The 27,664-nt window shown below is 42.5% G+C and overlaps 1 protein-coding gene across 2 annotated transcripts in view; it reads right to left on the bottom strand.

Moving 5' to 3' along the window:
- gabrb2a (gamma-aminobutyric acid type A receptor subunit beta2a) overlaps positions 1-17,360 on the bottom strand; it is a 33,263-nt gene extending 15,903 nt beyond the window's left edge. The window contains exons 1-4 of one of the 2 annotated variants that reach the window (XM_049029668.1): positions 17,151-17,360; positions 16,958-17,049; positions 16,251-16,318; positions 1,585-1,805 (exon numbers count right to left, since the gene is read on the bottom strand). In XM_049029668.1, coding sequence (XP_048885625.1) covers positions 1,585-1,805; positions 16,251-16,318; positions 16,958-17,049; positions 17,151-17,233 — 464 coding nt within the window. In that variant the 5' untranslated portion in view covers positions 17,234-17,360. The remainder of the gene's footprint in view (positions 1-1,584; positions 1,806-16,250; positions 16,319-16,957; positions 17,050-17,150) is intronic. The other variant, XM_049029669.1, reaches the window with a different exon arrangement.
- Between the last annotated feature and the right edge of the window lie 10,304 nt (positions 17,361-27,664).

Raw genomic sequence — 27,664 nt, 5'->3', positions numbered from 1 at the left:
TACTCATCACCGCGGGTCTGGCTTCTGCGCACTACGAAAGCTCACTGTGCTGAGGGGGGGGGGGGCAGACCTACTGGCCTGCCATGAAACCGCAGGCTTGCAGAGCTGTCGAACATCTCGCCTTCATGCTTTGGGCACGTCCCATCTACCCCGAAGCGTTTTCCCCAAAAACCCACGAGAACCTCATGGGGATCTTCCCACGGGAAGGTTGTGGATTAATATTCACTACCCTGTGCCAGCTGGGAGAGAAAACAGCTCACCCATGAACTTCGATGTCATTTGGTGTGTTATGTACATCATTTATTCACCTCCAGGTGTGAGGAGCAACATTTCTAACTTTAATTTGAACCATGCAGATATTAAATTTGAGATGTATATCTGTTGGAGGTACAGTGATGGTGAGTCATTACTTAGAGTGTCCTTGGGGCAGGACTTTCCCAGTCACTTGTAGCTGATCCAAGAATCTCTGCACTGGATGGTAAAATCATGTATGATAATTCTGTATTGTGTCGTTGAGAGTGGGGCAGCGGGGGCTAACTACAGGAAGTACAGACATAGACACGGACTCCGGACATGCATTTCACTGTTAATTTGAACAAGGCCCCACTGAAGTGACTATAGGCAGTAAACTCTGCCTCAATTCTATCTTAACCAAACACTTTCACTACAAACCATGAGCGGTAGCCGCTGTGCATGATGGGAGAGCGATGATGTCACTGCCAAGCCAAGTTAGCGGCTCTGGCGCTAGAACGGTTTCCATTTTCATAGTACGACGTTCTGTTCCGAAATAAAAAAACTGATGCCAGACCAGCGTTGATGTCTGGCTATTTTATTTCCAATCGCTGGGATGAAATAAAACTGGCGACGTTCTCAGCAAAATCACATAATACATACAGCAGCAAGATTGCAGATAGAAAGGAATGGGGGAGGACGACGTCTCTCCCCAGGAGGCCACCCCCTCGGATGGGCTCCACGACTTTGTGGGGAATATCAGGCCTCTGCTGTATTTATAATTATGGTAATTACATATGAGAGGATGCAGCTAATGCTCGCTCATCGCCACCTTAACCTCAAATCAATTTCTCAAGAGTTAAACCATTACCCAGAGTCAGCATGTGCCAAGGTAAGTGCACACTTAAAATGGAGCTTCTGTAGGCTAATCCTACCTAAGAGGACCGGTCCCCTTTGTATGAATCACCGCCGATGAAAGTACAAAGTACACCGCAATTCAAATCACGAAGGACATGGAGATTGGTCCACACGTTGTAACATCCCTTGACGAACCACGAAAGGTGTCTACATTTCGCAGGGAACAGTTAATGACATGAAATATTGATGTCATGGTTGTCTTAAAGGCTCTATGCTATGTATCTTACATATATCTCGCCCTAAGACACCACTGCAAGGCCTCTGACTGCACTGGAAACCTTATGGTCCCAGATCTGGGTTCCCAAATGACTCTTGCGCACACTGCAGTTCACACAATTTAGCAATTCAGAACGCATGACTGATCGGGCAAAATTTCTGACATGATCATTTGCTAATAATGTAAAATGGGCAAAATCTGAGAGAGTAGTACATTACCTTAAACCATAGAGCACTGTTCCATCTGGATGAAGGCGAATCATTCTGTTTTTGACTGTTACTCCGTGTACAAATGACTTCTTGTCATTCAGGAAATATGTGTCCGGCACCCAAAGCTGGTCTGCAACCCGGTTATCCAGAGTAAGATTGAGTGGAATCTCTGAATAGGACAACCTCTTGTCTCTCCAGGCTTGCTGAAAGTACATAGTCAGAGTATAATCCTAGAAAAAAACAAGACATCACAATTAACTTGCAGAAATGCTTTCTGAAGAGCATAGACATCTGGATAAACAGCAGAGTTACAAAGCAAGTTCACTTTGGCCATGATACAGACTTTGGATCAAAGGTTCATTCAGCCCTAAGTCAGTGACCAAAGCCAGCCCAACTCTCCCTGATAACATTCATCTCCCAGCAGTAAGTGCTTCGATAAACCAAAAGAAGCAACTCAAAATATCTGCCAGGAGAAATTTGCCACTTGAGTTTTTAGTGTCCCTCGATTCGCTCTCTAAACCTGACGAGTATCTAAGAGCCCTTGAAAACACTATATATGGTTGTCACCTCCGCTCACAAAAATATGACAGAAAACAGTACAAATGGTTTAGTGAACGAAATTACAGATAGCAACTAAAGAGAAACAGGCTGCATTCGAGTTTATAGCAAACACAAGAGTGGTTATTTAAGTAAGTTAAAAAACTGGATGCATCTGCTTGTTCATTAATTCATGTAATGAGTAGTGAAATGAGGCCAGTTTGCGGGAATTTATAAAGGCATTGAGTCTGATTACTGCATTACAAAGCCTATTACATGTATACTCTAAGACAATGCACTGAAACGTTTTGTCAGGACATCAAGACCTTCTGCGGTAAATATGTTAATATTCAAGTCCCTGTTCAGATTGTCAGCGTAACAAACGCCGAAGAGCTTCTACTCTGGCCGAATGCCAGGGCACTGATCGTCACGGAAGTTGTCACCCGGGTCCCCAAAACCAGGCCCAATGTCCTCAAGCAGTAGCTCCACCTAGCTGAGGTCCTTCAAACGCCGGGCACGGAAGTGGATGACCAGAAGAAAAGAGTATTAAAAAAATGGAGAAACTGGATTTAAGTTCAGCATATTTTTTTCAACCATGTTTCCAACAATAAGAATAATTCAATAAACAGATTAACCAAGTTCGGACACCACTGTGTGACTACGTTTTTTAGACTGATTTTCTTGAGCAAGCTTGGAGTAAGGAAAAACAAGACAATACTCACTTCAGAGCAAGCAAAATCATGCACTACGTTGAAATGAAATACACAAACAGTCCTTCAGTGTGTTCAAGAAGCCAATGGCAAAGCCAGCCAGATGCCTAATTGGCACAAACCTGCAGTATTACCAGAAAGCTGAAGATGCAGGCCTGTGATTGGATATTGTAAACGCAGCAGTTTGTGACAGCTCTGCTCATCCTGTTTTCCACACGAAAGTCATCCAACCCCAAACTCTACAGCTGCACGATATGCAATACTTAATTAAAAAAAGCAGAGCAAGTGTAGCATGTAAACTGGGACATACATGGCCGTCGCTAGCAGGTGTTTCTGAAGGACGTCACAGCACCCCCTGGGGGTGAAGCAGTGGCAGGAGGGCAGCAAGCACGTAAGTCATAGGCTAATTCGGTTATCCGCTTCTGGTCCCTTCCCTGCCTCTTCTCATCTTGTGCTGTATGACATTTTTCACTTTCATTCATGGTCAGGTCCAGTTGGGGGGCATGCACTGGCACCCCTCAGGATCCTGGACGGTGATCCCCAGGCCGTCACACAGTCCAGTCCCACCCTCTGGAAATAATGACAGTCTATCTGCCGCAGCCAGGTGTTACGTTGGGCGTCCCCTTGGCCTGGTCCTCAGCAATGAGGATCCTCAGGGAAACACGCCACATGGCCGTAGTGCCGTAACTGACGCTCCCTCACAATGCAGGTAATGTGCCTCATTCAGGACTCCAGCAATGAGGATCCTGTGAGCCGGATCACCCTCAGGGAAACACGCCACATGGCCATTATACTGTAACTGACGCACCCCAACAATGCAGGTAATGTGCCTCATTCGGGACTCCCTGAGCAACTGCCTAAGCAATTCTACAGAATATTATACCTAGTGAACCAAACATTAAAAAAAAAAATTGCATTAGTAAACTGTCATGATGTGCAGGGACAAGAGCAAAAGTGTGGCACAAAAGAAAAGAGATACAAAAAACAAAGATTTCTTGTTTGTAAAATATCATCATAGCCAGGACACTGAAGTATACAGATCCCCCACTGCTAAAACTGAAATGCTTCAATGTTCTTTGCGATCAATGCACTTCACACCTTTTGCCAGACATATTAAACTTTGTCACAGCAATAAAAAGTGCATTTATAGATTTTTTTCTGTCAAAACTTTTTAATGGCATTGAATGATATTTATTAGGTGTTTAAAGTATCCTAGTGGATCTGAAGAGTGCTTTAGGAAGCACTAATTACGGTGGCCCCTGCTGGGGGCAGAGGGGGGGGGCACTTTGAAGCTGATGGTGCCCACTGGATCTGGACCAGAAAAAAATAAGTTATTTTTAGGGAGGCCAAAATAATACTAATCCAAAAGTGAAAAACCAGCAAAGAGTAAAAGTACGGGAAGAAATTACATAATTTACAGCAAGGAGAATCCCAGTTTATGTTTAGAATATGTCTATCGGGCATCACACAGAACACACAAAATATGCATGAATTCCATAAAGGCAGCAGTTAGCCTTTCGGAATGGTCTCATTATTTATTTTCGATCCTGTTTCCAAAGACATGTCTAGTGGAAAACCGTGTCCTGAGAACGACGTCCTGAAGCACATCATCAGAACCAGGTGGGCAGTGTTTACTGTGCAGTTTGCAGATTCTCTGGGGCTCGTAGGGGCTGCTGAAGTCATCCGTGCCTCATCAGGCACGTCACACTCCACACGGCCGTCCAGGCGCCCAGATTAGCGATGCTCATCTTTTTCACGTCTGTCGGGAGCTGATGGGATTTCCTTTCTTAGCTGACATCGCTGAAGGAGTTTAATTAGACCTTTCTGATCTTCAAAGAAAATAAAGACGCCCCCTGGAGACCATCTCTTCAGAGTGCTTAGAGGTCACCTTCGCCTCTGGGAGAATACCGATAACGCTCCCGTGATTCTTACACGCAAGGCCGGGGAAAAGCCGTTTAAATGCTCATATCTGCCGAGGAAACACAAATCCCATTGTGCAAAATCAAATCCTATAAGCCATGCTATATAACAGGTAATAATGGGCATTGAAGTATAAGACACATTATAAGCAGGTTACTGTTGTGTACAGTATTTACACGGGCAACAGTAGGTGTAACACCATAGCCCTCCTGGCCATTTTGTAAACATTTAACTGGTAAAACCCTCGTAGGAGGTTTTAATTTCATCGCTAAGCTTGCTCTGTGTCACGATCCTCTTCACGCGCATCATGCGCGCTCGTCACCAACACTTCAGCACGCTTGAAGAAGGGTGTCCTTGAAAAAGCAATATTGCTTCTCCACGGGAGTGACCTAAAATGGGCAAGGAAGGATAGACATTGACGGAAGATTACAAGCAGGGAGTCAGATGGTTCAGCTGTCAGCTGGCGTCTCGTCGAGTGAAGCATTCAAGGCCTCCGAACGGAGCAGGAAAGAATCGACAGTCTGGATAATGGACAAGCGAGAGCCGGACAGACTGGGAAACCTTGATGGAGGCTCTACATTCCGGATAAGGATCAGTATCCTGGGAGAAAACGATCCGTCTGTAGGACTAAAGGAGCAAAGGCATGGGCTGATATTGCTCTCCACAAAAGCCCCCCTAACATGATTACAGCCCCCTACCAGGGAGATAAATAGCAAGTTTTCACACACGCAGCAAAATTCAGGCATAATTCCAAAGCACTGCATACTCCACTCAACATAATTTGCTTAGAGACTGCCTCACACATTTCAGAGATATTATGGGATGGAGCAGAACTACATCACTCTAAGTGATTAACCTTGGTGTTTATAAATTATATAGTTTTATTTTGGGATTTATTTGTTCATTTCAAGTCACTTGCGCAGTAATTAAGATTCGGCTCCTGTCACCCTTTTATATTATCAAGAATAATGAGAAATATTTCATTAACCAACTTCCAGCTACTTATCCTGGTCAGGATCACGCGATGAGAAATATTTGTTGTCCTGCGGTATCTTACAAGGCTTCCTGATGGCGGTAATTAAACCAAGGGCAAAGTATTAAAAATAAAACAGCCCTGTGAAATGGCCAGTCTTGGTGTGAGATGCTAGCGTACAATATGGTGTAGAACATCAAGCCAGTTATGATGTGCTGTTACAGTGCTGATGCTACGAAGTTAACGGAGGTAGACACGATATGATTCCCCTCCCTAAGCTGACAGCACCACCAAGCTCACTCTTTTAAACCAACTGGGACAGTATAGGAGCTGGGGAGGGCAGGGCAAAATCAGTGCAATGAGGATGAGAGCCAGATCTCACTCCCACAGCTCTCAGGGCCCATGTACGCCTACTCTCTCTGCGCTCACTCCTCGCTACGGCACCCTGTCGCACAACGACACAAAGCTGAGGTACAAATTGTGCTGCTTTGTTTGCGCATAAAAATAAACGGTGAAAGGGAATCTGACGCTGAACTAAACAAAAGCGGCATCTTAGCATTGGTAGATGACTTTTTAGAATCACCACACTCATTTATCACAAGTTCATTTCATAACTCAAGAGTCCCCTTACCTATTTTGCGTTTGGCTTGTGCAAACTTGTAGTGTAAATTTAACCAATGAGTGACTTTCGTCCAGGTTTTTAAAGCAACCATCTATGTTTATACATTCTCAATACTCTGCGTGTCAATTTATGTCGCTCAATATTACGTAATAAGTCACTGCCATAGAATGAATAACCACCTACAGAGCATCTCCAAAACATGCTATCTTCTGTGCCTATAGTTTTTCTTTATGGAATACATCAGCCGATTAATCATTATATAGAGTGCAGCTTATTTTTAAACAGATTACGCAAAGCCTTCCGGTGACCACAAACCACTTTACTTGCTAATGTGTTCTTTGATTACTACTTAATGCAGAGCCACTGGGTTTCTGTCAACTGTTGTCTAAATTGAGATTCTATCATCTGTAATACACAGAGACCAATAAACACTGTCATAATTAAGGGATTCAAATGAATAAGCAATAGCCTTTTGGCATAATACATAATGAAATCATCGAAAAACAAAAGAAAAAAAAAACATATTCTTGGGTTGACATCACATGTATCAAGACTGAAAGATGATTGGCTGACGATTTCTGTGACTTCTGTGATAAAAACAATGGAGACAATAAATCTATGACGTGTACGGCAATGATAATTATCCACTCTAATAAGATTAACTGATATCTGTGGTGGCGAGAAAGCTCAGGAATGAAGAGCATTGATTGATTGCTTCTGTCACTTCCTGTAGGCATGGAAATCTTACCATACCGGAGGCACCATCTGTAGATTTTGGCCTGGAAGTCATTCAGAAGCAAACTGCCAAAACAACAATAGCAGAGGATTTGATAATATCACAGAGCAACCAACAGGTTTGCAACCTATATAGAGTTACCCTTCCAAATGATTTTAACCAATCATACTTAAATGGCTGGATATTTTTCTAGCCCACTTCTGCCTTTTTTCAATGTGATGTTCTCTTGAGACCTGAACCAGCAAGACTCTTAAGTCAGTCTTTCTTTGGACATTTTTACACTAGTTGACTGAAATTGTCACTACAGTGTCTTGAATTTACAGAAAATGGCATGATAAACAAAAACATGCAGTCTGCAATTCTGTGGGTAGAAGCACCCTGCAAATGAAAAGGTCAGGCCAGAATGGGCAGACGCAGTAAACAGGCAGGCAGGCATAACACCTCAGTATGCTTTCCTGTAAACTCCAGACACTGTAGCGAGTGGTGAGCAGAATGCTTTCTTTGAACATGCTACCCCTTAAACACTAAAGTGGAACTGAAGACAAAAGCAGGTCATTCCTGGTACTATGCTGGTGTACCTTGTGAAGCAGGTACTATATTTGCATACCGAGTGAAGCGGATACTACGCTGTATACCTAATGATGCAGGTACTACACTGTGTACCTAGTGAAGCGGATGCTATGTTGCCGTACCTAGTGAAGCGAGTACTTCACTGTGTACCTAGTGAAGCGGGGACTATGCTGGTGTATCTGGTGAAGCTGGTACTACACTGGTGTACCTAGTGAAGCAGATACTATGCTGTGTACCTAGTGAAGCAAGTACTACGCTGGTGTACCTAGAGAAGCAGGTACTACGTTGGTGTACCTAGTGAAGCGGGTACTATGCTATGTCCATAGTAAAGTGAATGCTACGCTGGTGTACCTAGTGATGCAGGTACTACGCTGGTGTACTGTACATAGTGAAGCAGATAGTACGCTGATGTACCTAGTGAAGCAGGTACTACGCTGTGTACATAGTGAAGCAGATAGGACGCTGGTCTACCTAGTGAAGTGGCCACTTAAGAGTTTGTGTGTACCTGTGCGTATGTAAATATGTGTCCAAAGTCAAACAAACCAGCAAACCCAGTGAGAAAACAGCACATCTGCTAAATAACATTTAAAAAAAAAAAACATGACCTGGAAGGAAATAAAGTAATAAGCGTATTGGCATGTGGGGTCCACAAGGTGTTACTCTGAGTACCTTACAGTATGGAGGGAAATACTTTGGATTTAGTGTAATTTGCTACAAAATTTCACTTTAGTAAATAATGCTGTTAGTTGTCCTGGTTTATAATTAAGTGTGTGTTTATTCTAAAGATAAGCTTTTTGCCGTATAGTAGTGATGTCTTCCTGATAAAATCCAGTTGTTAGGGAGGTACTGTGGAGAGTTTCATGAACAATCTCCCCATCACCAGCCGTCAAGGCGAAGACGCCTTAAAGCTGACAGGTGTTCCAGCGGCTGGCCAGCTTGTCCAGCACATTTCACTGCAGTGTCAGTTTAACGAAAATGTGGACACAGACATTATCCTAATATGAGCATTCCGCTTGGTCAGAAGTTCACATTATGGTAGACAGTAAAACATGGGGGAAAGCATGAAACAACGGACGCTGAAACAGAGCGTTTTTAAGAAGAAACATTAATATGGAGCCCTGAGACGAACTGGCATCCAGCCCAGGCCATCCCCTGCCTCGTGCCCTGTGTTTCCTGGGACAGACGCCAGGCTCAGTTTGACCCTGCCCTAGGTAAACGGTTATGGAGGATAGGTGGCTGAGCGCTGACTACAGCGGGGACTGTTTTATCTAGCATGGCTCAGCAGACTGATGACCCACTAAATCAAATATTTATAGGTCTTAAAAGGCAGAGTGCAACCAAAAGGCAGGTAAACCCAGGACAAGTGGGATGTACACGCCGCTACATCCGAGCACATCACTACCGTTTGTAAAAAAGCTGGATTTCCCGCGACACATTTACAAACACGTTTACCTTTCCTGTGTATGATGAATGAAGAGATAATGGGAAAAAGAAATATTCAGCTGTGCCATGTTTTATCTGAACTGGTGAAACTGTCAGGAGACATCATCACGAAACTTACCAAAGCACCAACAAATAACTATCAAGGCTAAATATCAAGATTGAGGGGAAAATGAACACTAAAATACAAAACCATTGCTTCATCAGCCATGGGAATGACTTAACAGAGTTGATACTTTAGTTTTCCTACCTGCATGTGGCCTGATGAAATTCACCTGGGGTTCATATGACCCCATAATCATGGTCTCAGGGTGGTTCCACCAGATTACTTATTTGTCGGAAAAACAATAACATCTCAATAGTAAAGTGGTTCATATGTCCTTGGTTTTAATTAAGCCAGTTAGTTTCTTATCGACGAGATTACTATAGACCTGGATAGTCCCTGCCTGTTACATCAAGCATGCAGTTTCTGAAATGACAAGAGTTTTAAATAGACTCTTAGGGTCTTACCAGAATCGAGACATATCAGAGGCTATAGAGCAGCTCAAATATAAATACAGCAATTTCTGCATGCAGGCAGCGGGGGCCTGAAAGATTAAGAATAACAGCACACAGAATGCTTCCATTTTGCTGACAAACAGTCACCATAATCTGGATTACTGTACTATGCACTATATAATAAGTCTACTGTATATCATAAATCTATATCTATATCATAAATAAATCACTCATGCAGGATTAAGTCTATGAAATACAAACAGCAATAAGACAAGACAATCTGACTGCAAATTTGAGTGTTGATATCATTAAGTGATGGGATAAATGAAGCTTTAACACCATACTGAACTCTGCCCACTGACTGGTCCTCTTGAGCTCAAACATTCCAGCTTCTGGAATAAGCTGCATCAGATCAGCAAGTGAGGAACAGCACTGGAAGCAAAGACCTTCAGTCATCCAACTTGCAGACTCACTCTGAAGGAGGGATGCGATCCGACCTGATCCTTTTGACTAAATTAAGTATAAACGTCATACCCAATGAGAAATATCACCATCGGGCTTCATTTCCTGGCCTGTCTGTCTGAAAACCTGCAAATGCCAATTGTTGACTTTCTCAAGAGCGATTACGATCACCATCATGCAGTCATGTGACCAAGTGGCCCAAGGAAGGTGGGGGAGAGAAGAAGGCAGGGCTGCCCCTTAGTCTTTAGCACGCTCGGTCTCAGGAGTGCTGTAATGAGGTAGAGTACCTGTGTCTTCCAGCTTCAGAGAAGTAAATAAGTGGATTTACGGTGCTTGGCGTAAACGTAGCCCCTGTTCAGTCATCCTATCCTACAGAAACCGCTAGCATCTTGTCCTGTTCGCTGTCATGCAAAGACTACTTTAACCTCTCCCTGAGGTCAATCCTCCAGCTAATTAAAGTCCTGAAGAGGTGGTAAAGCTGGGAGGCAGGCAAGGGTGTGACTGTAGAAATAATTACTGTTAGCAGCCATGTATGAAAGTGTCTGTGAAACACAAATGTTTGTTGTATTCAAAAATACGCGCCGGACTGAAACAAGAGAAATAATCAGAAAACTGTCCTTGTTTGCTTCTCTTTTTCACAGATTTGCATGCAAATTATGAAAGAAATCTACATTTAAAACATTTACAAAGGAAATCCTTATCCGTATTTTTGCCCTTAACACGTCTGGGTGTCTAATAGAGGGATTGGTCTGTAATGGAATGCCCTGTAAGCTGCCTGTTCATCATGTAGCTTGCCTTGTATACTGCATGCAGGGACACACTCCAGGACCACCATGACCTGGCAATGGATAAGTGATTATGGAAATATAATTAATAATCAATCGATGGGTATTTGTTTCATGAAGTGGCTGGCTTTCTGTCATATTTGATTTAAGCATTTCAGTGCACCAACCATTTTGACTTTTGCACTCTGTGACACTGGACCTAAACTTCACATTTATCTAGGGCATACGCATTGCAATAAGGTTAGTTACTTCCAATATAATAACAAAACAAACAGAAATACACGCCCAGTGTTAGCAGTAGCCCTAGGAACACTGTAAAGATCACTGTTATTGCAGCTCTTTGAAGTGCCTCATCAAATGTCCTCCTTAAGGAGACGATGATACTCCTCTGCATCTAAAGAGCTCATGAACTGGTGCCACATGAACTGCTGCTAACCTTCTGCTCTCCACATGCTCTGTGCCGCTTTTACTTGACCTTTTCTATTCTATAGCAGAAAAAAATCCACTTTTCTACAGAATTAACAGAAAGTCAGCACAGTGACTGAGAAAAAGAAAGCCGACAAACTCCAAGAAAACACTGTCATTCCGAATGATGTCACAGGTCATGTGAGACTCCGAGGAATTTTGACCTCACTGTGCAGGGCGTTGGGATTTATCATTATTTCTTTGTTTTGCAAGGTTCCATTCACCTTATGACTGCTTTTATTTGATTATTCCTATGATTTGCAGCTTAAGAGACACCAAAAAACACTTGTAATTCTAACCACTGGGTCACTAAAGTTTGAATATGGTTTCACGGACTGCCTTTGTAAAGCTAGTGGTCTGTGTTGAGACTTCATAATCATACATAAGCAGACTTGTTGCTGCCGGCTCTAATTTTGAGGTCCATGGCCGTAATTATCGGATGAGATATGCCTGTCAGAACACGGCCAAGTGCATAACATATAACCTCTGCTAAACTCACCCATGCCCCCCCCGCCCCAAACCCACTTCTCATTCTGACCGGCAAAGCACTCTGAGACTTCCACCCCTTGAAATAGCAAACTCCCTCTGCTATATTTAAAAGGGATTTACACGGCATGAAATTGTCTCAAGTGCCCTGTCATTTGTCGTGGAACTGCGGGGTGGGTCATTTTGACGGGTTTTTAATTAAGTCCCTGAACCCGGTGACTGACACCTAAGTGCTGTCACTCAGCCGTCCGAGAATCTAAGCACTTTAAGCGTCGCGATGGAACATAAGAGGGAGATGAAGAAGAGACGCAGCCTCTGCACCGGACAGGCCACCTACGACGGCCAATTAGACGGTGGAGCATGATGGACGTCCCTGAGTGACCTTCAAGGCTTATTACAGCAATCATTTCATTGTCACCGAGAAGCCGCTCTGCTGTGCCTCACTGGATGCTCAGGGCCCGTAAAATCATCATTAATAAATTACACAGATTGCATTACATCTCATGAACTGTAAGGCAAAATGATTTGTCATTGTGGTTGACAAATTCTTCGTCTGGAGTTGAATTCTGTATTAGAAAAGGCGGTGAGCTCCTGATTACTGATTATTTTAAACACCATACAGTGTAGCAAAAAACTTAACTCTACATCTCTGTTGTGTTTCAATTATTGTGTGCAAAAGCCACATGTACAATGGTAATATCATACTGACCAAGCACTACTGTATGATACGCATTATGACATCATAAAGACCTTATCGCATCATCACATACCTTTTATATGCAAGTTTTTCCCCGTATAAGTTTAGTCTAAATCATTTGTGTACTTTTGGATCTCATTTTAATCTGCACTTCACACGGATACCAGGCCAGTCTAAAAACAGAAAAAGCTGATATATGTAATACACACATCATGTTGCCATGGAAACAAGTTGTTAAGCAGAGATTTTTAAGACTGTGTTTATATTTACAGCAGTTGTTATTTCACGGCATCTTGTAATGGCAGCATGTGCAACATATAAATGGCAATTAATGGTGCCTTTTAAGCTAAAGTCTATTAAATCACTATATAGAAATTCTCAAATGGAAAGAGACAAAAAGGCTTGTTTTAATCAGCTTGTTTTAACTCACCACGTTATGAAGAACACAGTAATTCACCGATGGTGCACACAAGACTGCTGTAGTAGGGCCCATTGTTTTTATTATTTACATTATTGTTTTTCTTGTGTTTTACAGAAAACTTTGTGTAACAGACTGCTCAACAGTCTGCAAAGAACAATACTACTGTTACTTTTCAAAAGTTTTTATCAGTTTTAAATGTATTGCATGATCAGATGACTTCCAAACTCTAATTTGACATTTCAGTTAGCAAAACACCCTTCTGCTACAATGTATGAAGTATAAAATTAACATGTTGCAACAGCCATATTGAGGTGTGTAGCTTGTTCACCTTGCGACTCCACCTAGTGGAGAGAATGCTGAAGTTAGGCTGCAGCCTAACTCTGCCAAAGCATCACATGTAATTGACATGATAGTATTTGCATGGGAAATACAGGAAATGAAAACACATTACATTGAAAGTGCGCACTTAAATTGAATGAGTGTCAGAAATTATGTCAGTCAGATATATCTATATTTGATTAAAATGCAGTGGGGCTTCTGATCATCTCAAAGACTAACTCCTTAGAGAAATTTGGAAATTGCACTTAAATGTGCTTTTTTTGATCCATGACAATAAAGCTTGTAACCAAAGTTATTTCTTTTGGCATTTAGCGACTGGGAAAACAGCTCGATCAGTGTCGATGGAGCTGTGCCACTTTGCCCTTGAGCAAGATTTCAACAATGAATGGAGAGTTATGTTTTTGGATCTGCCCCACAAGCCGAATGAAAACATCCTACAAATAATTCACACGCTGTTCAATGCGACGTAAGCAGCGCATGCCATCCCAGCGCCGCCCCCACTGTCTTCCGTTCTGACAGCCTAACAGGGGCCCAACATACAACACGACTCCCCACCCGAGAAGAACCCAAAGAAAAGTCACTGTGTGGCCGAGCATCGTCACGCCATGTGGAAATAAAACTCGCCACTTCTGACATTTTCACCCTATGGAAAATGGGACGGCACCCAAGCACAAGAATAGTAGAGAAGGGAAACAAAGCAAATCGTTAATCAGTTGATACAATAAATAAAATATTTAACAACATAATATGGCAGAATGACCCTGAACCTGATATGTGGTTGAAAGATGGATGCACAGATGGGTTATATGGCATTATCGTATTGCATTACTAGTTATTCTTTGTTTTGGGATCTACCTAAGTGGTTTGTTCCGATGTTCTGCTCCCTGTTATCATCCCTTGAGAGACGCTGACAGACATTCATCCAACCGAACGTTCCCCACACATCACACGAATTTCTCAATCAACGAAAGGATTGTAAATGGGATTTCGAGAGCTTCACGCAGTTTGGGGACCTTTCGCATTACAGTCTCAGGCTTTGTGCAAGCAAGGAAAATATGAAGCCAGAAAATAGGAAGCACTCGGTGTATATCATATGGCGAAGCCCAGCCATATGGGCCAAGCTCTACGGAGTTAACGTGTATCTACAGACTAAAAAACAGCAGCCGTCCTCCTGATGCACACAAATCATTCCAGGGTCTTACTAAAAGGTCGTTTGCTTTCTGTTGTGAGTCACCTGAACCCAGCACCGCTTGAGAGAGTGACCTTCCTTACGACTTTGTTGTGGCTGCCCCACCAAATAGCCCACCGCTGACGCTGTGAGCCCGTTAGGGGCTCGGTGGCAGCCTGACTAACGTGTTTATTTTGCCCAACACCACATCCAACCTTGGTTCGGCACAAAGGGCTCTGAATACACGCCCAGGGCAGAAGGCCTCGCAAGGGTAATGGGAACAAACAAAACCACAGAACTCTGCATTTACCTGAGCATGCAGCATGTGTGGTCAGTACCACAGAGGTTATAAATGCAGGAGGGTCCCCCCCCCCAACCTGGGGGACCCAAAGGGTTCTGCTCATAACAGGGAAGCCTATGCAAATGGAGCAGACGTCTACATTTAAAACATGTTCAAAGCCTATGCAAATGGACCAGAGGACCAAATAAGTCAAAGCGGCAGAATACGAAGGGAGTGGGAGTTTGTTAGGGAGGAGAGAGGAGAGAAAAAAAATGGGGAGATGAAGAGGCCACATTGCCGCCCAATCTATGTGACGCAGTTTTAACGCCACTCTCACTCCCACAGTTTTAACGTAAATGTTTTTAGAGAACCGCCTGGGTAGAAAGCTGGTTCGCAAATAATCAGTCTACTTCTGGTTGCGTTCAATGAAAAATGACCAATGAAAATGACCAAATCAAAATTGGAAACGAAAAATCATTGTACAGAGATAGCACATGAGAGATTCTGCCGGTTGCCGTTTCCGGGAATCACAATCTCCACATTTTACACCACGAGTTACTTCTAATTGTGATCATTTACTTGATCGCATGCGTTGCCATATACTATTTTTATTGTAATTATTGATAATCATTTCAGAAATATGAGCTATCTTTAAAATATTCTGCCCCAGGTGATATTACTATTTCTATAATTTAATTTGCCCGCTTATAAACTACTAAGAATTTCAGATAACATTTAAAACAACCAATTATTACATTTATATATTTTCACTGGTTTGTTCAAATATCCATTAATATATAATTGCAATACTTAAAACGAAGGATCACGTGGATGCCGCAAAGTTACAGCTTCCATACATTCAATGGACATTAAATCAATTAGGAGGTTTTATAATGATTATTTTCATAACTACAAATATTAAATGAATTTATGCTTCGGCATCACTAGGGGGTGCTCTTGGTTGAAGCAAACTTTGTTTCTGTCCTCGTGTACTGTATGACCCAGATGTAAATATATTTTTCTTTGAACTTGTTTGTTCATATAACTGTCACTCTCTGAAGCATATTAGGGACGGCGTGCAATGAAACTCAAATGTAATCTGTCATTATACACCACTGTCGGCCATTTTATGATGAGGTTCCTCCTCCTTATTTAATAAACCCTATAATAAAACGTATTTCCAAAAATGCACCATTCGACAGCCTCGTTCTTCGTTTATCTGGGTTCTTCAGATTCAGCGCTACTGTTTTGCGTTGTCATCTGATTTTAACGAAACAAAAATTTAATATCACTGGCAAAGAGATAGAGTAACCAGTACCCTTTGGAGCACAGGGTACCTTTACTAAAACGGTGATTGCCTGTGTGACCAAAGTGAAATCTTTAATTTGTATAACCGGATACCCTAAACGATGTCTTATTCCCCGAACCAGCCGTTAAAATGAGTAAATTAATAATAAATCGATCTCTTATTCTTACAAAACGCCTATCGAATCCGAAATCGCTGCTTTTACAGAAACCAATACGCTGCTTATCATAGATGAAAGAAGATTGCAAATGAATACTTACCATATTGACTTCAGAGACCATATCTATGCTTGCGATATCTATATTCATCCCCACAGCTACTGGTGCACCTGTAATCCAAGATTGCACATACTGTGATTCATGTTATTTTAATATTGCCGTTGACAGGTATGTAGCATGCTAGTACATTGCAAAGCAGCCCCGCGATTTCCATCGTAAATATGAAATTACTGTCATACCGTCACTGTTGTATAAGAGCTAACGTACTTTTAAAATGGTTATTCCCATATTGCCGCTGTATTGTAGAAAACTGATAGGGATCGAATAAGGGTAAAACACCCTGCTCTTTGTGTGTTAATGCTTGATTTCAGATCCATACTGAAAACGTGATCCTTAAATATTTAAGGCATTTGTTACTCTTAAATGCAATTCACCGCTGGCCCCGTAGAGGTACACGTTACATAACAAGATGTTTGTATTTTAGCTATATAATGCTTATAAGCCGGAGTTGCGCTGGGTTGTTATAACTGTTTCTGGCATGATTCGCGACCCAGTAGCGCTGCGGTTCGATACTGTCCATTGATCATGTATCCGGCCCGATGCTTTTTCACCTCTGCCAGCGTGACTGGAAGGTATGTACGCTGAACTTCCACGTGTCCTCACGGATAATGAAGCACACATTTCAACAAGCACATTTATAATGCGGGGAAAACATTCATATATAAGCCGTACGAAATCATTTTAATTACCTCCAAAATCTGGCCTCAAGCGAATGTCGTATCCTTTCAACAGTCTATCCACAGTTTCTTTTACCAGTGACATATTGCTCGGGTCATTGACACTAGAGAAAGAAAAAGCAACATTCTTAGATGCAAATCTTTCACTAAAGTAATTCATAGAGTTAAACCTTTCATTATAACAATGTACAACATGACCGCTTACCTTTGTGCACAGACAACAGCCACTATCAAAGGAAAAGTCCAGATCCCAAAATAGCTTCTCCGGCGGATTCTAATGATGGCCATAGTTCAGATATGATTTTATGATTTTATGCTGTGAAGACAGAGCAGACCCAACTTCTTCTGCTCAGTGCTGTAATTCCAATGTGACGCGCATGCGCACACGGAGCCACAACATCGGGGAGTAGCGGCTCTGGGTGCTGATGGTGGAGCAGGTTAAAGACAATTAAAGGGGAAAGGGGGGACTGAAAATAGTTTAGAATTTAAAAATTGAGAATAGCTACCTTTTATAGCAAAGAGTTGTTTATATTGTTTTTTAAAAAAACAAAAATTTTAGTAATTGTTTTCAGCGATTATCTTGCTGCCTGCATTTTTCATAGGCACGATACTTTTGAGCAATAAATATTTCACTATAAATACGTGTAACATTCTCGAGTAGTCTAATTTAGTAGATATGCATCGTCATAAACCTAAGTGTAATTCTGTTGCGCTTAAGCAGACGTACGCTAGTATATTTGAATATTTATTTATGCAAATTACACATATCTTCCATTAAATCCATCGGTACTGACATGAAGGGTGTGTTGGTAGTATTCATATATGTGTAAATTGAAAATAAGCGCATCCGCCTTTATTATGCCAAATAATATAGATGGTTGCTGAGTTACCCTTATCAAAGACAAGCTATTTAAGTGGCTTGTTAAAGGAATCTGCAGCATGTCGTATCTTGAAACTAAACGTATCCTGCATAGCAGATGAATGACAGCAATAACATGTGTAAAGGATAAGCGGCAGCTCTTTTTTAATGAAATATGGAATAGTCATTGTTGGGCTTCCCTAACATTTGAGGATAGTCTGAAATGAAAGGGTTAGTGAAGAGCCCCTTTACATTTGGATGTTTTTTTGATTAGCATAAGGGCAATCACGCATTGAGATGTGCAACAATGGATCACCTTATTCAGGACCTACTTATTCCAGTCCAATGATCTTCTGTTGTCATTTTGTGGTGAGATTCACTCGACGGTCCTGAAGAGCTCTTAGAAAAATACTCAAATACTCCATAGCTGCAAAGGATGTTATTTACTTTGATCAGAGTAAAATACCATGAGCACCCAGAGATCACAGAGCAAACACAGTGTCCTTTGCTGGGTGACATAAGGCTTCAGGCTTTTAACACCAAATTATTCACCGAATGAAGTAGAAAATAAATGAAAAGGCGTAAGATCTGGTTCACTGTGACCTAAAAAATCTGTATACTTACCTAGATATTTATGTACATTACCTGCAACATTTATGCACGTATTTTAATAGTAACACCCAAAAATCAAGTAAGAGTGAACAAATAATACTCCCCAGTGTGTCACAGGGTCACACCTTGGAGATCCAGCAGACGTTTCAGTCCATCCATTCTCACTGAGATTCTGGAAAGATGGAAGCTTAAATTTGTCAGTGCATTAATTATGACTAATAATAACGACATAAAAAGATAAAAAATGTTTACCTCATTATGTGCTAATATAAATCATAGATTTACCATTCCTTTTTAATAAGCTTGAAAAATGCCCAACATATCATATTGACAGAATTTGCCATCATTCATTTTGTATTCCAGATTAGTATCTAACAAACTGCATTTTGCAGCATGATTTTTATAGACTGCACATAGCCCACCATTTTTTCGCCCGCATTCAACCTTTGATGGTGCCCTCTGTTGCAGAATTCAATGTAATAACAAAATTTTTTTTCCATCTACATTTCCTTTTCAGCACCCACAGATAGGACACTGAACAAAATTGATCAAAGAATCATGAATCCCAGTAAATGTTTTATGTGCTTTCATGTAATTTAATGCGGGGAAATAATTGACAACCCAATGAAATATAGGTTGTGGGATTTTTCTGCAGTGGTTATCCACCAGAACAGAATAAAAGTCATGGATTTCACACTGCCTACTGATACTGAAAGACCAGCTGTCATCGAGATGTACTGTTGGCCTTTATTAGAAAAAGACCCCTTCGCGGATTCTTTTCAGATTCATTGCTCGTCACAAGGATCTGTCATAGATATTCAACGCTGAAGTTGCAAAATGTAGGAAATTCACGGAGTTAAGTATCGGTTAGATGGACAGTTTCCTTTTTTTGTTTTTACTCTTTTTTTTTTTTTCCAAGTGTGTTGCCATGGCACCCTGATCTGCTGCTATTTGTATGTGAGGTCTCCGCGGAATGGCTGTTATGTTTGCATCCTCGTTTGACTTCTGTGAGGAATTCATGATGCAAGATTAGCTGTAAATCAAGAAATCTTCCACGTAAATGTCAAATACCATCAATCTTCTTTTTGTCATATAATGTCTTATGCAGTGATTTTTGCAGAAGTGTTTTTGGTGCAGCAACGTGACTGATGGTATGAAGTTCAGTTATATAAACTATCTCTGTTTTTTTTTTTTGTATAATCTTCATCAATCCCATTTGGGAATATAAATATGTACTCACACTTTTCAAGGATAAAGTGATGGAATTAGTGGTTGGAATGCTCACATCTATTCACTATTTCATTATCAACTTGCGTGAAAAATATGGTTCCAAAGACACATGGAATCGGTCTCAGGAACCAGTGGTCTGAATCCTGTAATTCACTTCATATATGTCAAGGGGTCACACTAAAAAGTCCTGAGGAATTTTGTCTCTTAAAATTTTTCTGAGATGCATAATTCATATTTTGGAGCACTTGATAAAAACTAGTATTTACTTACTTACTCACATTTTTACTTACTGTCATACATTTGTTTAATGGGTTCCATCTGAATCAGAGATCATAAACACTCACAGTTTACATCCTTTGTAATGTAATTCTACATTTAACTGCATAAAAATTAATTTAACATAAGTGCAATGGTATACCTGACATCCTGAATGTCGAAACCACTTTTGTCGTAATTTTGCCCTACAAGGAAAACAACATCTCCTAAGGAGAGGCCACTAATTCCCTGCTGACGGATTTCTTCCTTTAATCTTCCTCCATGCCACAGGGGATTATTGTCAAAGTTCTCGCTGCCTGCCCCGTTTCTTGGGGATCGCTGCTCTAATTGTAAGTTCTAATTCCTCGGAAGCATTCAGGTGAACTGTCAAGCAAACTGATAGACATTTTGTGGCCTTCCAACAAAAGTTTGGATGATTTTGCTCAAGATTTACAGTTTTCTCGGGATTTATCCATGGAGCGTGTGAAGACCTTACTGGGCATGGAGGATGACAGAGGCACGGCCTTTCTGGTCGCTTGGACGTTTGTGTTTTGGTGAGTGTGTATATTACTAAGATCTACTGAAGAAACATCTATAAATTAATTTTGATATTTCTTCAAATACAACAAATGCTTCCTAGATTATTAAATTTTTTTATATTTAAGGTACATGCTATGCTATTACATTTCAGTTTTGTACAATGTACACTGCCTGTATTTACAGTTGTAGCAGAGTCTGGGGTGGCTAGTGTATATTTTGGGATGACATTACGCAGATTTTGGATGGGCTACTTGACAACTATGACAACAGGCTGAGACCTGGATTTGGAGGTAATATATGACACTGTTGAGTCTATATCGATCACTTCTACCCAGATCAGCTTAAAGAGACAGTACATACCTTGTAGCGTTAAAACTTTGGCTTTAACAGAGGACATAAGGAGACACAATCTGATCGTGGTGTGCAGGCAGAAGACATCTTTGCCCCCACGCCTTTAAAATATTTGTCGTCTCCAGTTTTAAAAACTAAAAAGCAATTTGGTAGAACATCAATAGAGCACACTGGAGTACTTACCTGCCTGACCGATTTTTACAACAGGAAATATTAAACCTTTTGTCAGTATGCAGTTCTATACTTTTCGATAAAATATTAAAATTTAAGTTTGAATTAAATAACGAATATTATTCTGTTAAATCCCACCATGTTTTTGAAACACTTTCAGGTCATGTTGATGAAATCAAACCGATATCTTTGTGATTAGCTTTGGCCCAGTGTCGGACATTGAAAGGGTAGGTGGCTGCACATACTGTACAGTAAGTCATTGTTTTCATTCTTAAGTAGAATAAGATCAAATGTTCACAAATAAGCTAGTTCAACTGCTAGAAACAAACAATAGATTATGTCACAGTCACCTGTCTCAGATATGCTCGTTTGCCCTGGTGGCTTCTGTTATTTAAGGTGGATTAGGAATTTTTATCAGCTTGACAGCTAGGACTGACAATGGTGTTTTTTTGCGTTTTGTGCTCTCAAAAGTTTCTTTTTCTGGCGTTTTCCTTAATCAGTTTAAAAATTAATGTTTTCAATCTTTTTGTATGTTGAAATTTGTCTTTTTAAACCTACAAATGAAACTTTCCTATGAAGCACATGCTCACACATGCTGTGGACCATTGCAGGATTACACTATTGATTTTTCCTTCCGTCAAACATGCTTGGATGAGAGACTGAAGTTTAATGGGCCCTTTGACGTCCTGCACCTAAACAACCTCATGGTCAACAGAATCTGGACACCAGACACCTAGAACAAGTCTAGAACACACAGCATGACTTCCCCAAACAAGATGTTTCGCATGATGAAGAATGGGACTGTCCTCTACACAATGAGATCAGCTCTTCTTTTGGTGGTTTGACTTCCTTTTTCCATCAGTTCATGCATGTCTATGTAATGGAACTTATAAAGAAACCAATGCCAGTGTTTTTGTGGGAAAAAAAGACTTCCAGATCTCACCCTTTAAATGTTTCTGGAAGACTTCTTTAGGAAAAGGGAAGTGACAGTGTACAGTGGTACAGTGGACTGGTGCAGTGACTAAGTCAGATGCCCCCTGCACTAAGTGGCCAGAGATTAATGCCGCTGGGCTCCCCTGCGAGGCCGGAAACGTTAAGCTGTGCTCAGTCCTGTGCAGAAGCTGCTGTGCCCAGAAACCTCACATTGGCACATACACACATTAATAGCCTAGTATTTGGTGAATTACTCAGACATCCTCACACCAGCTTAGTATTCCAGTAATGTGCTGGATATAGCAGTTTCAGGCACGTGGATGAATCTGTTGGTTGTGCACGCAGACTGACTATCAATGCGGAGTGTCCAGTGAGACTGAGGGACTTCCCAATGGATGGTCATGTCTGCCCTCTCAAATTTGGCAGCTGTAAGCAGATCTTTCTTACATTCAGGCTACTTTAGCCAGGTACCTAGTGACTAACCCCTGACATGACAATGTCTGTCTCAAAACGCAGATAGCTATGCAAACACCGAGGTCTTTTACACCTAGAAGAAGGGGGTGCTCTCATTCGATGTGCCGAAAGAGTCATCAAGCTTGCTGCAGTATGATTTGGTGGGACAGACATCATCCAGTGAAACTCTGAGGCTGAACACACGTACCGGTACATGCTGAGGTCAGAGCAATGGTCATGGCGCAAATACCATTTGCACCATGGTCATTTGCACCATTGATGTGGTATAATATGTCACAGCTGTGGTATTTAAAAGTCTCTTTTTCCGGCCTTATCTTGCTCACCATGACACACAGAAACATTTACAGGCAGATGAGAGCATGTTTAGCAGAGAAGGGCAGCCACCTGCAGTAGCATCCATGGGGGGGGGGGGGAGTTAAGGGCCTTACTCAAGGGCCCACGGATGCAGCTATTCTTGTGAGGTTAGGGCTCGAACCAGCAACCTTCTGATCACAGGCACAGAGGCTTATACCACTAAGACGCATGCTCCCCCCTACTCAGATGTTACATACAAAGTGTATTAACTGGGGACATGTCTAACCTCGACTTCTCAGCTATTTACTATAACCTCAGTGATGTCAGAGAAACTGACTCTGACTTCACTACAGAACAAAAGGGATTCAGCCCCCTCCCTCTGCATATGCAGGCCCCCTTATAAATGTGTCTGAGTAAATGTGATTCATTTTGAAAGCAGCACATTTAAGCACACTGCGCTCGATTTAGAAGTGCCGCGGCCCCCAGCCGACGGAATACGTGCCACACTCACCGAGTCGCCGCTCTTAATTATATTTGCTGAAGTTCTTATGATTCAGTGAGTAAGCCACCTCAGCATGACTCGCATGTCACTCCAGTGATAATAAAAATGGACCCGGACTGGGCAGCTCTGATGCTGAGCTTTTTCATGTTGTTGAACATTCTAATTTTAGACACAAGAAACAAACACGGAACATGTAGAAGCACAGCGTTCACTAGGACAAGTGGACAGAATATGGATGGATGCAGGGATGACTTACGTCATAAATATAACACATCAAAATAAGTCAACACAGCTATAGAACAAACTTTTCTTCCCAAAAAGGTTGATATTTACTTAGCACTCTGAATTCACAAGCACTCTCATCTTGTCCTTTTTATTAAATAACAGTGTCAGCCCCCTTACATTGAGCTAATTGTATGACTCACCTAAGAAATTTCGATCTAATTCCCTTGAAATAGCGTGAAATCTTTTTACACATATCTGAGCCTTTGCTGTTATTCTAAGTCTACCATGTGCCTCTGATACAGATTCCTTACACAATATATGTTTTTTTTGAACTGCCCAAGTGAAGATTACTTTTCTGAGTAGCCACACACACTCGCAGTTGCTTTTTCCATTTACCAATTTCTCCTTCTTCTAGGCGAATACTCTGTGCAAGTAATCTATTTCATGCTGCAGAGGAAACTGGGATACTACCTCATTCAGACATATATACCACTGATCATGACTGTTGTGATGTCACAAGTTGTGTTCTGGATCAACAAAGAGTCCGTCCCAGCGCGAACCACGGCTGGTAGGGCCACCTCCTGTTTCTCCGTCTGTCCCCGTTTTGAACTGAAGGGTTGGTGCCACAGAACGTAGGCGCAGATACCAAAAGACTGCATGCGCAAGAGCTCCTGAAGTCGCATGTGTCTAGCTGCTTAGTTTGTGGTCTTATTTCTCCAGTAAAAGAGGGACACCGACTGCTGTTGTGTTTATGCCTCTGATGAGCTCCTTCAACAACAATACGAAAAAATATTTTTGCTAGCAAATCACACGTAGCTGCATGATGTTCGGTGAGGTTCTTGCAAAAAAATTCCTTCCTGAAAGAATGTCTATGATTTTTATCATTTTCCATTATTATTTGATTCTGCTTTGTGCATGTCAGGCATCTTCATTATGTGGTTAAACTCTCAGCAGTCCAGTATGTAAAATCTACAAATTTCTAAAAAAAATGCCCCACCCACTATGACAAAAGCAAGTATAAATTTTCCTCCCTCTTAACATTTTATATTAAGCAGCTCATTTTCCTCTAAATGGGTCTGACATTTGTCACTAATAAATATTCATAGGCCACTTATGCACGTTGTTTAATTGGGTACTTAGAAAACTCACTCAATTACCAGAATTTCATATGTAGAGATAAGAGTTTGTTTATGCTGTTGTCTTGCATTGAAGCTACAGAAATCCTTCTGGAAGGACTGAATTTATACTCTGTAACAATACAGTGCTGTGCGTAATCTATACTCTGTGCTACACGTCACTTCTCCCTACTTTATGTCTATTCAATAGAAATGACAGTGAGCTAAATGTCCACTGTCTCTCTCTGAATGTCCGCTGCCTCTCTCTGAATGTCCATTGTCTCTCTCTGAATGCCCACCGCTTCTCTCAGAATGTCCACTGCCACTCTCTGAATGTCCATTGTCTCTCTCTGAATGTCCACTGCCACTCTCTGAATGTCCATTGTCTCTCGCTGAATGTCCACCGCTTCTCTCAGAATGTCCACTGCCTCTCTCTGAATGTCCGCTGCCTCTCTCTGAATGTCCATTGTCTCTCTCTGAATGTCCACCGCTTCTCTCAAAATGTCCACTGCCACTCTCTGAATGTCCATTGTCTCTCTCTGAATGTCCACTGCCACTCTCTGAATGTCCATTGTCTCTCGCTGAATGTCCGCTGCCACTCTCTGAATGTCCATTGTCTCTCTCTGAATGTCCATTGTCTCTCTCTGAATGTCCACCGCTTCTCTCTGAATGTCCACTGCCTCTCTCTGAATGTCTATTGTCTCTCTCTGAATGTGCACTGCCTCTCTCTGAATGTCCACTGCCTCTCTCTGAGTGTCCCTCCTGCGCCATGTATCCCAGGCATCACCGCTATGCTGACCATGACCATGCTGAGAATTGGAGCCCGACACTCCCTGCCCAAGGTGTCCTACACCAACGCTATGGACTGGTTCATTGCCGTCTGCTTCGCCTTCATTTTTTCGGCCCTCATCGAATTTGCTGCCGTCAACTTCTCCACCATGAGGGCCCACCGTGCCCTGCGGAGGGCTTCCCACGCAGCCGGGGCACTGCGTCCATGCAGCCACATACTTAACTCATGAAGGCCCAAGTCTGGTCTTTGAGCAGAAGTTCTTCTGTGCTGTTCAGATTCCATTTCATTCGAGCAGTGCAAATAAAGGTTGGCATCAGGAATATATTGGAGGTTTCATGTCACTTCCATCTTCTGAAAGGTCTAGCAGTCGTTGTTATCTTTCCAGTCCTGTCTTAGGTACAAAGGCTGCGATACATCTTAAAGGCTTAAAGACACATGGATCCCGAGGGCACATGGCCGTCCTGAGCATAATCAAACACTTGGCACATGGTAAGAAGTGCGTGAGTTTGTGGGACCAGGGGTGTGGCCATGATTTTGTCCAGCACCGCTTACAAGCAAAGCGGATTGTTTTTTATTTACTTCTGGGACCACGTAAGGTCCATGTGCGTTGTTTTGTTTGCATACCAGCAGAGCGTACGTTATTGCTCCCAGAAGACAGTGCCATGCCCACTGGGAGCTGGCCCACGCGGTACAGTCATCGCTACCGTTTCAGAAAGAGGCTCAGCGCCTCCCTGCAGAATCCCCCACGTCCGCCGGGCGCGTGCCGCCATCAGCAGCTGACATTTGCAGCCACAACCTGGTCCGTGATGGAAGGCATTCAAAAAGCCACGCCCCCCCACTGGCTGTAGCCATGGCGCTCTGGGCGTGCTCCCAAGCTACTCTTAAAGCCAAAGGAGCCCTTTTTATATGTTATGGAGGTGGGTCGGCTAACTGCTTCACCTCGCCTTACCTCTCTGTTGTCGTTTTTACTCTTTTGCTTAATTTGTCAGAATCGTATATGGCTGCACGTCTGTTGAAGCTGTTCTCGACTAGCTCTGGCCATCTAGCCCCGCCCTCGTGGTCTCTGTCTACAAATGCCTCAGCTCCTCATTTTTTGAGCACTCTCCTCTTGATTCTCCTCCCCTTTCACTCAGTATCACATGGTAGCTCCCTGCATCAGAGATAGGCTGTGGGCCCTCTCAGACAGGCTCTGCCAAGCGGACTGCTCCATTCACACTGTGCTCCACAGGGAACGCCGCTCAGCGTCTCTCGCCACTGACTGTCGGTCAGCCCGCAGTTCCCCGGTCAGCCTGTAGGGGACGCTCCTGCCGCGATCACCTGAGACTCTACCTCAGAACGAAGACAGACCAGGTTTAAGTCACACTGGCACCATGCACCAAGCGCCCTGTTGGCTGGCAGAGCTACCCCAAGCAATGAGAGATGTCACTCTATGCGAATGACCAGGCTCCTCCCCCGGCCCCTCCTCCTGCCCCTCCCTGGCCCTACCCCCTATGCTCACTTCACAGGCACTGCCCGACAGCAGAGGCCCGAGGCGGAGGAAAATTTTGCTGTTCTGCAGGGAGCAGTTAGGAGCTACACGGTTGCCAGCCTTCCTCCTGCAGGACTCGGCCATCCCATCTGCACGCACCTACAGTACATGACGGGCACCAGCACCATCGACAAGGACGCCCATGTCCTCTTCCCACTGTCATTTGGGCCATTCAACCACATCAACCATGGAGCCCCCAAGGTGCTGTTTTCTGCGCATCACAAAATCCTCATTTATATTTGTGTGAGACCTGTTCACTTTTATGCGTTTAATTAAATTCATATAGATATCTCACATTGTATATCAAACAACCAGTCGTTGCTATGAACTTTTCAGATTAAAGATTTCAGATTAAGATTCCACTCACAGCTACAGTGCCTGATGTCAAATACATTATTCCGCCATGGAAATTTTAAATTTAAATCAAACAGGCCACTGATTATTGTAGACAAGATTCACCAAGTACAGAACAATGTTCCATTCTGCAAAACAAGCTAATGGAAACCTTGAATGGTGGGAGATTTTAACTCACCGTGAACTCTCCCTGAATTAAACGTCTTTAACGAGTTAACAGGCCTTACAGGGAGTGGCCGCCCAGTGAGGAGGCTGATCCCCTCACTGTTCCCCTGTCCATGTGTCCTCTCCCGTCGGTCTCCACACAGAGAGTCCCGCTGAGCCTCCTCTCCGAGGACGTGGCTGCAGGCTGACTCAGCCCAAGAAGTCCTCCTCTGGCCCCTCTGCTCCCTGCTTTACCGTGAATGATTGTTAGGAGGTGCATTTTGTAGAAGGAACCCAGTTAAACATTCAGCATCTTTATTTGCAATATAAAGATTCCTCTCC

This window comes from Brienomyrus brachyistius, chromosome 10 (assembly GCF_023856365.1).
Source record: "Brienomyrus brachyistius isolate T26 chromosome 10, BBRACH_0.4, whole genome shotgun sequence".
Classification (NCBI taxonomy): domain Eukaryota; kingdom Metazoa; phylum Chordata; class Actinopteri; order Osteoglossiformes; family Mormyridae; genus Brienomyrus; species Brienomyrus brachyistius.
This window is presented reverse-complemented; position numbering and strand designations above follow the sequence as displayed.